Raw genomic sequence first — 15,453 nt, 5'->3', positions numbered from 1 at the left:
AATTCAAACAATATTCAAACAGCTTTTTTAATGATACTTGTTTTACTGAATTTTTCTAGTTACTGTATAATAACGTGGAACGAGTGATAATCGCAATTGCAATATTTTCAAAACAAAAGTTGAATTGACGGGATGGATTTAGATAACGAACCCCAGTATCGTCTCTTAAACTCAATTTTCATTACATCGATCACAAATCGCGCCCTCTTCTCTCGAACAATGAGGGACACGATACGGCAATCCGAGTTCTACTTGACTCCCTAATTGCGCTTGACTTGGCGTTCAATGGGCTTCTTGATTTCCTTGATTCCTCTCAGACTTGAGAAACTGTGGACTCGAAACACTCGGAGATCAAAATCTCCGTTTCATAAAAATGAAGTAATCGATAAGCTACAGAAAATACATAATTTAATCGCGGTATTGAATTTTGAACAGAATCTAGTCTTGAGTACGAGTGTAATTTGCAAATTCGTAACTAGTTGATTTTTAATCTCAATTCAATATCTCTTCTGCTTGTACGTCAATTATTCGCAAATTGAGAAGATTTACGCACTGCATGAATAATTCTTACGTATATCGCGATTTCGGAGATCACACGATCGTATCAATTTTAATACCCAGAAAAACGTGCGTCTCAGGCCCGAAATTAAATCGCTTACGCAACACACCCGTAGATCCATTATAATGGCTTATTAACGAAGCCGCGTAATGAAAGTTTGGAATGCCCCATTTTTCCAAGGACCCTATATAGCTACGGGTAAACCGATTGAGCCGAACAGATCGCATCTACTATTAACACCTTGACCACGTATAATGCGTAAAATGTATCGTAGTTGCAGAAACAAGGTGACGTGTTTCACACACCTTCGCCACCGATGTCCGTAAAACGATCTTATCGATTCGGTGCTCGCGTTGCACACTGAAAATAAATTCTAGTCGCGATCACTGCGCAGTCCTTGACTATTTTCGTTTTTTACTATGAACGGAAAATATAATTCTTGCTAGAAAATGAAAATTAGTTTTCTTACTATGTGCAGAAAGTTTATTCTAGTAAGTGTGATGGTTTTTTTGATTATGGTCGGTTGAACGGTATTTCTTGGTAACTGTTGCTACAGTCATAAATTGGTGATGAACTTATCAAGTTAATAATATATCGTGCGTGAAAAATGAGATTTAATTCATATTCCTCTCAGATCGTTATTTATTTATTTGGAGGCAAGTTTATTCGGTGATGATTCATGTCAAAACTCATCTTGATAATTACCTTTGTTCATTCGTTCGCACAACACATACGTAAACAAATACTTATCAACTATTAACGAAACTTTTAACTGTTAAATACATATCTCGATGTATAGAGAATTCTTTTACATCGAAATTAATACAATTAAATCGAGGACTTATCTCTGATCAAGATGATTCGTCGTCGAGTCGGCTACGTTCTATTTACATCTAATTGTAAGACTCCCAACGGAGCTCGTCGTTAATTGAATTCAATATAAAACTGACGAATACAAGAAAAATGGTATTGCAGAAATTTTTTACATTGCTTGGCCAAGCGTGACAGCTACAGACTTTACCTTAGAAACGTTTGATGATCGACTCACTAGCTGACCGTAATTCTTGCTCAATTAAGCTTCTTCTTCTCTCTTACATATGTGTGAACACATTCGTATTTACCCTTGAAAATTGATGTGGTCGAAAAAAAAAGATGTATTAAACAAAGAGATTCAACGTTGTAATAATCAGAAAATTTACTATTGACAGCTATAGTCGTATTAAATAGTCATAATTTGCATCACATTTCCTCAGAATTACAACAACATTTAAAAATTTTATTGTAACGATACCCGTGTTACTAGAATTTTCTAACAACTACAACAAGTAAAATCGTTGCATCTCGATTTCGGTTTGAGGATCCCTCATCGTGCCAACCGGCTTGCGAACGTTCCAGATCCTCCTTATCCCACGGGAGGGAAGACTTGCCATGGTCGTTTAACTCGATTAACTCAATCCTGGATCTTCCTTGGAAGTCGTAACGAGGTTTACCCGAGTAGCGAGGCCCTTCCAACAACCTCCAACGTCGTGCAATCTCGACTTTCTGTTCACTTGCCAATGGAAGATAACACGGTGTTCGTAATCAACGTAGATCGACAATGCACTGAGAAAAATGTCATTTGTTACAGTAACTAGAAAAATTGAGTAAAACAGTTATCGTTAAAAAAACTGTTTGAATATTGTTGGAATTACGAAAAACGAGGTACGCCTAACCATTTTGCGCTATCGTCGATCCATTTTTGATAATTGCAACGCAAAATCAGTTTGTTCGGTCTACTATACTTTTTTAGTTAAACAAGGCTTTAACGTCAATTTATTGTTGCACAAGCATTAAACTTCCGCAACAGTTACATCAAAATATAGTAACAGTGATTATAATTAGAAAGAATGGTAAAAGATACTAGACAACAGCTACAAAACTATTTTTCATTTTGTATCTAGAACTATATTTTTCTATGGTGGTAAAAAATTAAGCAGTGAGCGGTAACCGGAACTAAAAATTTCTCTCAGTGTGACGAAAGATGCAAACAAATAAGGAAATTGATAATTTTCTTCAATCGTGATAAGTTTTACTTTCTGTTTTCTGTATAATCGCTGCTAGATTAAACCTAATATGTTCAGAGCATATGGAACTCTTAGAACCATTCAAAGTCTGTCTGCTTTTAATAATTAAAGTCATAATCGTAACGGATTTGGTATTTCAAATGTAACGGAAAGATTAAGAAATGAATTTAAACCGACCATGGGTCTTAAATGGATCGTTTTTTATGCGAATCAAAATTTATGTCTAACCGACAAACATACAATACTTTTTCCTCCTTATTACTTTTTCTAAATGAACGATTATGTTTTGCTCAGTTCGTAGTTTGTTTAAAAAAAAAAAAAAACATCGCAAATTTTTTGTTTTCCAGAAACTTTTTTTATTCTAATATTTCTTTCAAAACCTGCTCATTTGGCTGCCAAATCCTATCATATTAGTTTCAGATTTTTCACTCAGTCGGTTTCAAGATCATCGTGGAAATTTGTCGGACAGACTGACAGATTCTTTCCTTTTCATGGCGATGGAATAAAAAGCGGGAACGTTTTTTCATCATTTCTTATCACCAAAATGCTCAACTGTAAGAATTATTAATTATATGCATTTTTCGCGACCAAACCTAACAAAAATTTCAATATCTTGTTGTATCAAAAAACTTTTAGGATGCATATTAGAAGAATATTCCCAAAAGTCAAATACATAACGATAACAATTCTTATACGTCTAAGCAATAATATTTTTCAGCATAATCTTGGTCTATAGTTACTGTAAATTTAACCGTCTTTGAAATCCAAATTTTATGAAAATATCATTATTCCTGAATTTGATTCAGGTTCCCTTTTATTCCGGCTCACGAGTGTCGAAACGAAATTAATTTAACGGGCGACGCGAAAGTATAGCAGCAGAAAAGGAGGAAAAGGTTGGTAAAAGGGGCAGAAGAAATCTTGTTAAGACTATAACATCGCTCTTGACGAAGGTAATCATCGTCGATGGTCGCGGCTGTACATGAGAGAGGAGCTTGAACTGAGCTTCAACTTTTAACGAGATCCACCATCCAAGGGTTGAATTTATGAAGATGGTGAAAAATAGAAAAATACAGTGCCAATGATATCTTCGCTGCAACTGAGAGCAGATCGAAAAATTAAAACTACCCAGCAGTTTTTAATTTAAAAAAAAAAAAAAAAAATAATAACGTAACAATATCTCTGAAATATTTATGATCCAGTATTGAAATGCAGCATGTGGACACCGGACAATACACGCACTTTATATGGCAGTGTCAGCGTTCCTAACATCTTGTTTGTACTATCGTAAATGTCAGGTATGACATAAATTTTTACAAAACATTGTAACAAATATGACAGGGTCGGTAACTGTACGTTTTATGCGATTGGATTCTAGAAAATGTTTGCGGGACTGTTTAAGAATATATTATTTCATAATTGGTGTAAAAATACATATACTCGAAATGCGCATGTGTATAAATTACAAACGTTGAATTATAGCTATGTAAAAACTACATCGGGACGTCGGAAAATATGTTACAACGGATAATAATTACGTACCTGAAACATCGGTGAAATAATTCTGTGACATAAAAATTATACATCGCGCAATTTGGTTTTAGGAGAAAGAACCTTCTGCAATAGGTACCGATATTCGTAATTTTCAACTGTCTTCGCTTATCGCAACTAAATGCGAAAAATCCGCTATGTAACTGCTGCTGGACACGCGCAAGGGCGGGGGCGTAGTAGAGGGGATACATAAAGGTGGCGGACCGATAGATTCGCGATAGTAGCTCGCTGGCTGTCGTCCGAATAACACGTTCCAACGACGATCTCTGACAGTTGCGGAAAACGTGCTTGAAGAACGGCACCGTAATTCGCAGATAGCTACGCGTATTAGCCAGAGGTAAGTTCAGACCTTTAATTACGGGCATGCGATTGCTGCACATGTCGAATTAATTATACGCATGAATACATTGCACGGCTTGCTTACGTTCACTCGCAAGTTTCGTTACGTACCTGTATATACAGTCCTAATTATTATTATTATTATTATTATTATTATTATTTTTTTTACATCTTCCTTATCGCAAACTGAGAGAAATTTTTAATTCCGGTTACCGGTCGGTCCTTAAACTACTTTCATTTTTTTACCGGAATCGAAAAATCTAATTCTAGGTACGAAATGAAAATTAGATTTATTAGTCTGTGCAGTTCGATGAGATATCACGGATGTTTTGTTCTTCCATTGTCTTATTCTTTAAGTTTTCTTTTTTTTTTTCCCCACGTGCGAGGCAGGTCAGGTTGTGAATTCCACTACTAGCTCATCCCGAACTTGTTTATATTCATTTAACTGAATCAGTTTCACTTTCAATTCAGCATTTCTCGTCGTCTGTAAGGAACCGTATATGTCGAGTACTTGTCATTGAAAGTACAATGCCTCGCTCATAGTGCGTGTAGATACACAGTTGACGAGCGGGTTTACTCTGAACATGAGCCAGCCTTTGAACTGACCATTTACAAAATCGTTTTGAACCGAAACAATAACGAATAATGATGATAATAATAATAATATCGAAATGGTGACGTTAAATTCGCGATCAGCGGTCCAAAAAGCGTTACATGTACCATTTTTTATAAAAATACAAATGTTTTTGTTTTTTCTCAGTACATTGAACACGCCAAATTTAAATAAAAATTTTTCGAATCTGACTTTGGAATCGTGATCAGAGATCTTAAAAACCTTGTGGTTCCAATTTTCATTCAAATCCGTTTATCCATTTTCTAGGTATCGTCATTTTTATTTTATTTCTCAGAACTTTGTTATCTAAATAATTTACAAAGTACTGAACCGATCAAAGCCAAAAAACCGATCAGTTCGTTACATCTGAAAATGGTCGGGAGGTGATTCTATAAACATTGAAACGTCGAGATCTAGTGGAAACTCATCTTTTCAGTTTCGAGGCGTTGACAATAACTTCTTCTTTTCTCTGAAAGCAGAAAAACGGGAAGTTGAAAACCGACGTGTAAACAACAATCCGTATAAAAGTTTACAATGCGTTTACGGTATGCGGGATTAGGCAACGCGTGTTCAAGAACAATCGTTTTGCAATTGTGAAAAAAGGGAAAAAGCTGCGGCATTCCTAACGCTTATTGCACACCGTGCCTTGATTCTGACAAGATACGTATCGTAGAAAGCTGATCGTACATATGCAATGTACAACTCAATTATAACAAAAGTGTACTCAATAGTGAAAAAAAAAAAATATAATTTTTTTTGAATCATTGTCTTCGTAATTTCGTATATGACTAATTGCCCAGATGCAATGTTAAAACGTATAACATACTTAAGTGAGATAAAATATCGATGCAATTCTTTTTTCGTATTTCTTACTACTACACGAACTCTACGTTTTTTAAGCCTGAATACGGCGAGGGACAAAAGTGTTCGTACAGTGGATGAATTTAAATAAAATAAGGAACAATTTTTTTAAAGTAAATTATTTATTCAAACTTGTGCTGTTTTATTTCATTTGTTATCTTATGTTGCGTATCTGACATTAAAACAAGTCGCCGTTATGGCAAGGACAAAAGCATTTATGCGCTATGCGTACTTTTGCATACTGTATGTACTTTACTATACTATAATGTACGAATAGTTTGTCCCACACTGTAGGTAGAGAATGAGAATAAGAATTTGAAATTTTACGTTGTATTTAATTTGAAATATTTTACGATTTAATACAAAACGTCATGGAATTTTCTACGCTATTCCTGAAAAAATATTTTATTCGTCGAAACTCTTGACGTCAAATGCCAGTTAATTCACAGCTGCAGGAAAACAGTAAACGATGAAATCAAGAATCTCAACGTCAGCGACTCAATGAATCGCAGTAATTATTCCAAGAAGGATAAACGAGTTTCGAGCCGAAGTACATTTACGTTCATTGTTTCTGAAAAAGTGTAAATGAAATTCACTACATATTTACCAGGTGAAAGTCAAAACGATTGTAAATGATAAAGTTAGAATCAAGGTACAATTATTTACACTGTAATTTGCGAAGAAATTGAGGTTTCGTGACTGTTGCGAGTCATTGTTGCTAAAATACGCAAATCTTTCTGTGCTTTATGAAAGTTAAGAAAACATTTCGAGCGAATTTTCCAAGATTAAACTAAAAAATGTTCAGCCGTAATCGTATAGAGATGTCAACTTATCCGCATGCAGAGCCTGCTCAATGCTTTGTTTATAATCATGATGTATTCCCGACGTCTCGGACCCACTTACTGACGTCATACCTCTGTCTGGATTTCCCGGTTTCGATGAACCGGTGCTACAGCAACGTGCATTCGAGCTCTCGACTATCGAGTCGATGCGGTTTTACCCGGTCTCGCGGATCTCTGAGTTTACCTGAAAATCCCCTGGCATCAAAAGTCAGGGCCGACGAACTTTTACTCCTTCCAGCGAATTTTGGGACGGAGCCCATTTCATTCTTCGAATAACTCGTGCGGGATATAGGATAATATTTTTGGTTTTTGTCGCCGCGTCAGGCACGCATTGTTAAATTTTTATCCAGTAATGTGTAAGGCTGTGAAAATTAGAATTCCGGAAGACCTGAACGTCGGAAAGGCTTTGGAAAATAGTACGCAACAGTGATAGCAATTGTTTTTTTCTAAATGTTTCTAGTTTTTACGCGTGGGGTTGATCTTACGAATTTGAAAAGTTCCGAGAGCGCCTAATTCCGGATTTTTTGCTGGTGAAACTTGAAGCAGAGAAATCAAACTTTTACGAAACACCAAAGTTTCTAATGCTCGGAAACCCGACGGCTTAATATTTCGATAGAGCCATAATTCGTAAAACTAAACTTTCGATAGATTAGATTTCGGAATATTAAAACATACTCACACAGCGTAGTTTAGTCATCGAGCGGGTGTAAAAAGTCTGAAAAAGTGAAAATCAGAATTACCAGGATTCCGAACGTAAAGATATCAAAAATCCAAAACAAAGAAGGATCGAAGTGGTGGAAATTTCACCAAGCCAGAAATTCACAGAACAGAAAATCTTTGATTATTCGGAATTTCGATGTTTCAGATTTTTTAAATTTCTCGTTTTGGCATTCTTCAGAACTTTGAGCATCGGGTTTCGAACTATTTGAAATTTTGATGTTTTTTTAAAGTTTTATTTCTTTACTATAAGTTTCGCCACCAAAAAATTTGGAATACGGTGTTTTTGGGACTTTTCAAATCCGGGATTTCAATCTCGCCCCCAGTTTTTATACTCAAGTTTGGGTGATGTGCAAGGTAAAAGCATATCGTAGTTTTTAAAATCGTAGTGTCTAAAGTGTACAAATTATTTCATACGTTTTGAGACTTGTGTTAAATTCTTGTTTCAAAACATCAGTGAACAAATTTTATTCCTACTCCACACGACATGAGAAAATTTTTGATTTCGAATCAAATTGAACGAATTCTATTTATAATCTTGACTGAAGTTTCGAGTGAATCAATTCACTTTCATTTATACCGACACCCATGGACGCAATTTTATTGATAAAAATGGTTCCGGTGGAGATACCGAGTTGCCTTTATACAAACGAGTTACAATAAGGTCAAGTACGAGAATTTTTGATTGCAACATAGCCTGGACTCCGACCTCCAAAACCAAACCTCAGGTTTAGAACGTTGGCTGAAGGCGAGAAGTGCATCTCGCAATGATTTAATAGAGCAGGCAATTTATCGTCATTGAGACTCGAGAGGCAAATGTTACGACACTGTCACACGACCAGTGACTTGGCGGCTTTGCTAATTCGTCGTTCTGTGGATTCTATGATACACCGATTTGATTTGGCGCGAGCGATAGTTAATTTGAATCATTGAAAACCTTGATTTCACCAGAATTACGATAATTTTTCCATTTCATTTTTATTCTTATTAATGTTTTTTGCATTATAGCGGGTGTGATCACGGAGAAAAAAAAATAGGGAACAGCACAATGCAGAAAAATAATATAGACGCTCTTGTGAGAAAAAAGTGAAATTCTGATTTTGAACATTTTCTCCTTTGTAGAAAAAATCGATTTTATTAACGTAAATTTTACAGCAATCGAATGGTATTTTTTAATGAGGAATCTGTCCTTCACAAAAGTTGGGTCAAGGTATTTTTTTTAATCGGAATATTATCTTACAATAAAATTTACACCAGTCTACTTTTAAATGCTTGAAATTTGTTTTAATCGAAATTTATCTTCTCTCTGCTTAAAATACACCCGAGGCCTCAACTATCCAGTCAAGGAATTGAAATTGAAACATCTCTTTTTCAAGTCTGTAAAAAAAAACTTATTGTTTCTCTTACAGAAAAAAAAAACAGCACAATGGATCCGAACGGGTTTAAAGATTTTGCCGGTGAAATGGCAAATTTTATTACCAACTACCTGGAGAACATCAGAGAAAGGTAAATTGAGGTGACTGAAGAACGAAATGATTGGGACGAATGAAAAAAAAATTAGCATAAATTGCGGCTTGTGAGACAAGTGATTTCAAAATGAAATATCGACAGACTGAAGGAAATAGGGAAAAACTGGGAAAAACTTGGAGTAAATTATCTCTATCTTTGGGTGACACACGTGCCTTGATGTAATCCAAAATAAAAACTAGTTTCATAAAACGTTACTTGTTACGTGTCAGTCACGGCAGAAATCCTGCCGCAATATAACGTAAGCATAGCAGCCTGTACACTCGGTCTTGAGGAGTGGAGAAAGGAGATTTCCGATTAACTCAACCTTGGCAACCTGCTATCGGTACTTGGGCTGCTTTCGCGAGGTATTGCCCACCGTCATTTTGCACGCTCCAATTACCATTGGGCGTTGCTTCATTGTTAATCATCTCAAAATCGCTTTTATCATTCCCCATTATTAAGAGTTACGATAATTGAGTGTGAGAGCTGAATAGCGTAAAACGGAACCCACTGTCAAATCCTCGGTCAAATCACTGTTTTGAGAAAATTTGATGACAAGAAATCAGAAACGTTGCTAAATCAATCACGAACATACGTCGTACCAAAGTTTGAAGCTAAATTGTCAAACCGAAGCATCGAAGAAGCTCCTAACTTTCGATAATTTCACACAATGCTTCGATATTGTGCTAACGATATCGCCTTTTGATTGCAACCTTGGTTTTAGTCTTGATGAAATACGTTTGATACTAGTTTCGTAACCAAGTGATATAGTAATGATTCATAGAAACGTTTACACTCGTGGAAATTGTTATTTTATGATACTTAGGATTGCAGGGATTGAGTCTATTTTTTAATAACAATGATTACATCCAGCTGCATAAGCATTTACAAGAACGATAACACTAAATTAATAACAACAGTGCTCATCTGATTGATAACCATTCTCTTTTAGGCGAGTCTTGCCGATTGTTGAACCTGGGTACATGAAGCCACTCCTACCCACCGAAGCTCCTCAATCACCAGAAAATTGGGAAGACGTGATGACCGATATCGAGAGAGTCATCATGCCCGGAGTACGTTTGACGTCTTAAGACCAACTAAGGTTTTCCGTTATCCTCAATCATTTCTGAGGAGAGTATACTTATTTCTCTTTTTTCCTTTCGACCAGATAACGCACTGGCAGAGTCCGAAATTCCACGCGTACTTTCCAACGGCTCAATCGTACCCAGCGATAGTTGCCGACATGTTGAGCGGTGCGATTGCTTGCATCGGTTTCACATGGGTAATCAGAAAACCAGTGTTTTTTTTTTTTTTTTATCTTTCCCGACCAAAGACGTTCGACCAGTTCGTAATTCCAAATTTGAATTCGTTCACAGATCGCGAGTCCAGCGTGCACCGAGTTGGAAGTGATCATGCTCGACTGGCTGGGTAAGATGCTGGATCTTCCATCTGCGTTCTTGTCCTCCAGCGGAGGAAAAGGTGGTGGCGTTATTCAGGTGAGTACTCTACGGTCCGAAATCACCTTGTGTTAAGTTGTTATAAATATGGTGACGCATTTCATGGTCGCCAACAGGGAACTGCTAGTGAAGCCACGCTGGTGGCCCTCCTCGGGGCAAAAGCCAAAATGATCAACCGAGTGAAGGAAGAGCACCCGGACTGGACTGCGAACGAGATCGTGGGAAAACTGGTCGCCTATGCATCGTGTAAGTCGTACAATTAGATAAAATAAGACACAAGCACTCGTGGAAACGAACTGAAAAATGTTTGCCAAAAACATAGTCCATAATTTGAAGATCGTGCTATTTAAACGTCCAATTTCCCTTTACACGCACAAGTATTGGAGTGGAGTTTTCTACACGAAATACGTGAGGAGTACATTTGAGAGTAAAATTTCTCTCGATGTCCGTCAAACTCATGGCTCCTGAGCGTAACGACTTTATCTTCGGCCGTCAGTGGCATAATTTAGCATTGAATCAGTGCGCCGGAGTGGGTTCATTGTTCCGGCCTTTGACGACGCTAAGTAAGCGCCGTCCTTCCTCTGAAACGAGGGAATCGAGGAGGTTGAGAGATACGGGGGTGGGTAGTTTTCGCGAGCACTCCATCGCCAGCACTTTGTCACCATGGTAACGCGTAATAACCACTCAATTCCACCCAGCACACTTGCGACCGACCCTCGATGAGGACAATTGACATTGGTGTACAGGTCCTTCACACAAGCGTCCTGAATGTATATGTTGTATGTAAAGTACCTCGTCTATAAGGACGTGAAATGTGCTTGAATGAAAAAGCTTTCAGCAAACGGTGACGTTTATCGAGGACGTTTCTTTTCCCATTGTTGTAATAATCCCTTGAGAATCCTCTTAATTTGTGAAAAATTACAGAGACTGGTGATTGATTTTTCATTCCGGTTTGCGCAGGTCAGGCTCACAGCTCTGTTGAACGCGCTGGTATACTAGGAGGAGTTCAATTCAGGCTTCTCGATGTTGACCAGAAGTACAAACTGAGGGGCGATACTCTGGCTGATGCCATTCGTGAGGACAGAGAAAAAGGACTGATTCCATTTTACGTAAGTGTTCTGCGATTACTCCGCAATTAGGGTCGTCCGATGAGTTTTTCAGAACTTAGTGTATACGATTACCATAAAGTAACTCAGGGTTCTTTGGAGAACTATGACTACCAATACTCGCTTGATTTCAACCTCATTGCCACTACCTAACATGTGAGTACGTGCAGGTCGTAGCTACTCTGGGAACCACTTGCTCCTGCGCCTTTGACAACCTTGAGGAAATAGGAGCAGTTTCGAACCGTGAGCAGGTCTGGCTGCACGTTGATGCCGCCTACGCAGGTGAGCGTTCGATCTTCTCCTATCTTTGTTCTACGCCTCTGAAACAGGTGTTTCTGATCTGAACGTACGGGATTGCCGATTGTTTCAGGGTCTGCTTTCATCTGCCCCGAGTTCCGGTACCTGATGAAAGGCGTCGAGAGGGCGGATTCGTTCAACTTCAATCCCCACAAGTGGATGTTGATAAACTTCGACTGCTCAGCTATGTGGCTCAAGGACCCGAGCCACGTCGTTAACGCTTTCAACGTAGACCCACTTTACCTGAAGCACGATGCTCATGGCTCACTCCCAGATTACCGAGTAAGCAGTAAAATTCCTGAGTCCGTGTCTCGATTGTTAATTTCCTTTTCATTCTCATTAGCACTGGCAAATTCCCCTCGGGCGCAGATTCCGCGCTCTCAAGCTGTGGTTTGTTCTTCGATTGTACGGCGTGCAGAATCTGCAGAAGTACATTCGTTCTCACGTTGCTCAAGCCCATGAATTCGAGGCTCTGGTTTTAGAGGATCCTCGCTTCGAAGTTGTCGCAGAAGTCGTAGTCGGTCTCGTTTGCTTCAGACTCAAGGTAAGCTGGCCAGTTACAAACCGAGAAAGACAATCTGTATGTTTAATCTCTGGTTAGATCTGCCGCGCTGTTTCGACAATCTCATTATACTATCAATAGCGTGAAATATATTTTATGGAATCTCGGAGCAGAAGCCAAGAACGCTCGTGAAAGTCAGATTCAAACGGCCTTGTGCTAGTTGTCTCTAGACTCTTACGATTAGCCGACTCTCGGACATTGATAGTCTCCTGCTGATTAGTCATTCCAACTATAAATCAATAATAATGCTTCGGATAACAGATATCTGTTACAGCGATATTTACATCATACACAGCTTCGCATCTCTCGGGGTTAGAATGTAGTCTTGACCTTTGCTATCTTTTAATTCGGAAAGTGCACTAGAATAGCAGGCTGGCAATGCCAAATCAACTACCGATTAGACTTAATGCAATGTTATTATTTTTCCGTCACACCCACAATCGGGTGTAATCACGACCTGACACCAGAAAATTATCAATTTTAGCATTATTTACTAGTTCTTGTATTAGGAACGATTTTTCGAATTCTCAGTTGTCAAGGTGAAAAATTTCGTGACACACACCGATACGCTGGCAAGTAATTCTAATCAGAAACCTGCTCCATGATTTCAACGTCTCTTGATCAAGGACCCTATCTATTTCATTTCTCCATTGTCTAATCGGCAGGGTTCAAATGACGTTAACGAGGCTTTACTGAAGCGGATCAACGGTGCTGGTAACATCCATCTGGTACCATCGAAGATAAGCGACGTTTACTTCCTACGATTCGCAGTCTGCTCCCGCTTCAGCGAAAGCTCCGACATCCAGAGTTCGTGGAAGGAAATAAAGTTACGCGCTGAAGAAGTTCTCGCCGAGCAACCAAATTCCAAGTGATGGCGGGCTCAAATCGTGCGCAGTTGCAGGGCGCTCATCCCACCCACGAGCTGCAATCAATCCTAGTTTATTTTTTAAAACGAATTATGAAAATGTTTAAATATTTATCAAGGTGCATTTGAACGCTGACCTCAACCGTCAGTGATTGTTAATTACGGTCAGGATTGCCAATCAATGGGGGTATTCTTCCTTGGCGTTCAGCTGCACTACTATTCCTCATTCTTCGTGTTATTAGGGTACGTACTTGTGAATCTGCGATATTAGTTCCATTGCAGTGCGCGTCTCGCTTATACCGTTTATTTTTATCCGTTGCAGTAGAGTTTGGTGAGTAGCTCGTATGTGTATAATGATTTTCAAGTGTTTGTGGAATCGTTCAACTCCCTGATCCCACTAGAATACGTGTGTATCGAAACGTATTAGAAGCAGTTGCACAGTTTGTCACTAGAATACCACGCCCACCACTATATATAAATATATAATTGTTAATAGGTGTATGATAAATGTTTTAAAAATGATAAAGTGGTGTGTGCGTGCGCGTGGCTCAGGTATAATCCAACTGTGTATTTCTCACAAGGTTATTCCTCTCTCAAAGCTCAGATACATACCAAGTATTACCGCTCGAACGAGCGACTTTTGAACTGGAAGAAATGTTAGTGTTATTGAGACGCGGAAATTAGAGGGAAAGTGACCGTGTGAAATCGGACTTTGGGATTCTGGCAGTCACTTGATCTTATCGTCGTGATTGGCGAGGTAAGATTCGACAATCCTAAAGCTCCATGATTATATACACTCCCAAATTACTTGTATTATTGATGTTGACTGTTATACTGTGCGATCACATAGATTGGATTGTCTAGTGCAGAGATTATTTAAATTTAAGATGTGAGAACCACCCTAGAATTTCAGTGTTCGGTCTATGTTTTTGCTGTATTCTTATGATATGATACGAGAATATTGAATGACCGTTATAGTATTGGTAGATCATGGCAACTTAGGTGTAGTCTTCTGATATAATTGTTATGACTGATCACATTGAGCTGAAAGACTTTACTTAATTTTCAAACGACTCGTGTACTGTTGAGAACTATTGTAAAACTGTCCAAAACTATAATAATTTTGGTCATGAAACAATGATTTTTTTCCCCATTGGGGAAATGGAGTCTTCAAGTTACTTTGATCGGTCATGACGGAATCTGGAGAACGCGGCTCTAAATAGGTGACTCGTCGATCGGAACTGCAGCCTGGACAATAAATAGAGAGCTTTAGAGATCTCTGAATGAAGATATTATGGAGATTCCGAGTTTTGAGTAGCCTGATCACTTTATGAAAAATACGGGTCCAATAATACAATTTCAGAAAAAGACGGGACAACGGGACCAAGGGAATTAAAAGAGGGGAGGCGTGACCGTCACTTACCAGCTATTGTATTTCACGCCATCATTAAATTTTATTATGTAGTGGCGATTGGCTGTGCGTATTAAATCGCTTGGAAAATGCAGATACTTATATATATATATATATATAGAGGTATTTATTATATATATACTTATATATATATATATATATATATATATAGGTATATATATATGTGATTTAACCGTTAAAATATACAAGAGTTTACGAAATTGAACCAAGGATCAGAGCTTTGCTTTGTCATTGGTCGTTAACACAGTTTACGCGTACAGTTTTCTGTTGGTATGTACATCGACATTGTTTTATCTATAATGTTACATACTTATGATACCTTGTTCCGTCACATGGCGTGTACAGTATTTTACCAGCCGTGATTCAATTGAATTATTTAATGATAATATAATATTCGTTATTATTGTGTTAATCTATGATTTAAATTCAAGCCTGATCACCCTCGTCCTTTCGCTCCATAAATACAAGTCTAATAAGAATTTTGATGGACTGTGAAAGTGGTTAGGGTTGGCTATCGAATGAAGATCACAGTAAGAAATAAAACTAACCCACAAGTTTCTTATTTTTGTTTCTTATCATTTAATTTCGATTCACACTATTTATAACGCGGACAAAAATGACACGTTCATTTTACATATGGTGAGGACTTTATCGTATTCTCTTTGAGGGTCCTCACTGTCGAC

At 38.0% G+C, this 15,453-nt stretch overlaps 1 protein-coding gene across 1 annotated transcript; it reads left to right on the top strand.

The window, feature by feature from the left end:
* Positions 1–4,388: 4,388 nt before the first annotated feature.
* Ddc (aromatic-L-amino-acid decarboxylase) lies at positions 4,389–15,332 on the top strand. Its single transcript, XM_046614819.2, has 11 exons — positions 4,389–4,507; positions 8,954–9,048; positions 10,004–10,124; positions 10,220–10,333; positions 10,428–10,547; positions 10,625–10,754; positions 11,469–11,617; positions 11,785–11,896; positions 11,985–12,193; positions 12,255–12,455; positions 13,139–15,332. The coding sequence occupies exons 2-11, from the start codon at positions 8,969–8,971 to the stop codon at positions 13,343–13,345; spliced, it is 1,443 nt and encodes a 480-aa protein (XP_046470775.1). The 5' UTR covers positions 4,389–4,507; positions 8,954–8,968; the 3' UTR covers positions 13,346–15,332.
* Positions 15,333–15,453: the final 121 nt, after the last annotated feature.

Source organism: Neodiprion pinetum, chromosome 2 (assembly GCF_021155775.2).
Source record: "Neodiprion pinetum isolate iyNeoPine1 chromosome 2, iyNeoPine1.2, whole genome shotgun sequence".
Classification (NCBI taxonomy): domain Eukaryota; kingdom Metazoa; phylum Arthropoda; class Insecta; order Hymenoptera; family Diprionidae; genus Neodiprion; species Neodiprion pinetum.
This window is presented reverse-complemented; position numbering and strand designations above follow the sequence as displayed.

What these genes read in the sequence shown, in the direction of transcription:
- Ddc (XM_046614819.2), top strand. Translation starts at nt 8,969, where the DNA reads ATGGATCCGAACGGGTTTAAAGATTTTGCCGGTGAAATGGCAAATTTT. An exon ending in CTGGAGAACATCAGAGAAAG is followed by an intron (nt 9,049 to 10,003) that starts GTAAATTGAGGT and finishes ATTCTCTTTTAG; the next exon opens with GCGAGTCTTGCCGATTGTTG. An exon ending in TCGTTTGCTTCAGACTCAAG is followed by an intron (nt 12,456 to 13,138) that starts GTAAGCTGGCCA and finishes TCTAATCGGCAG; the next exon opens with GGTTCAAATGACGTTAACGA.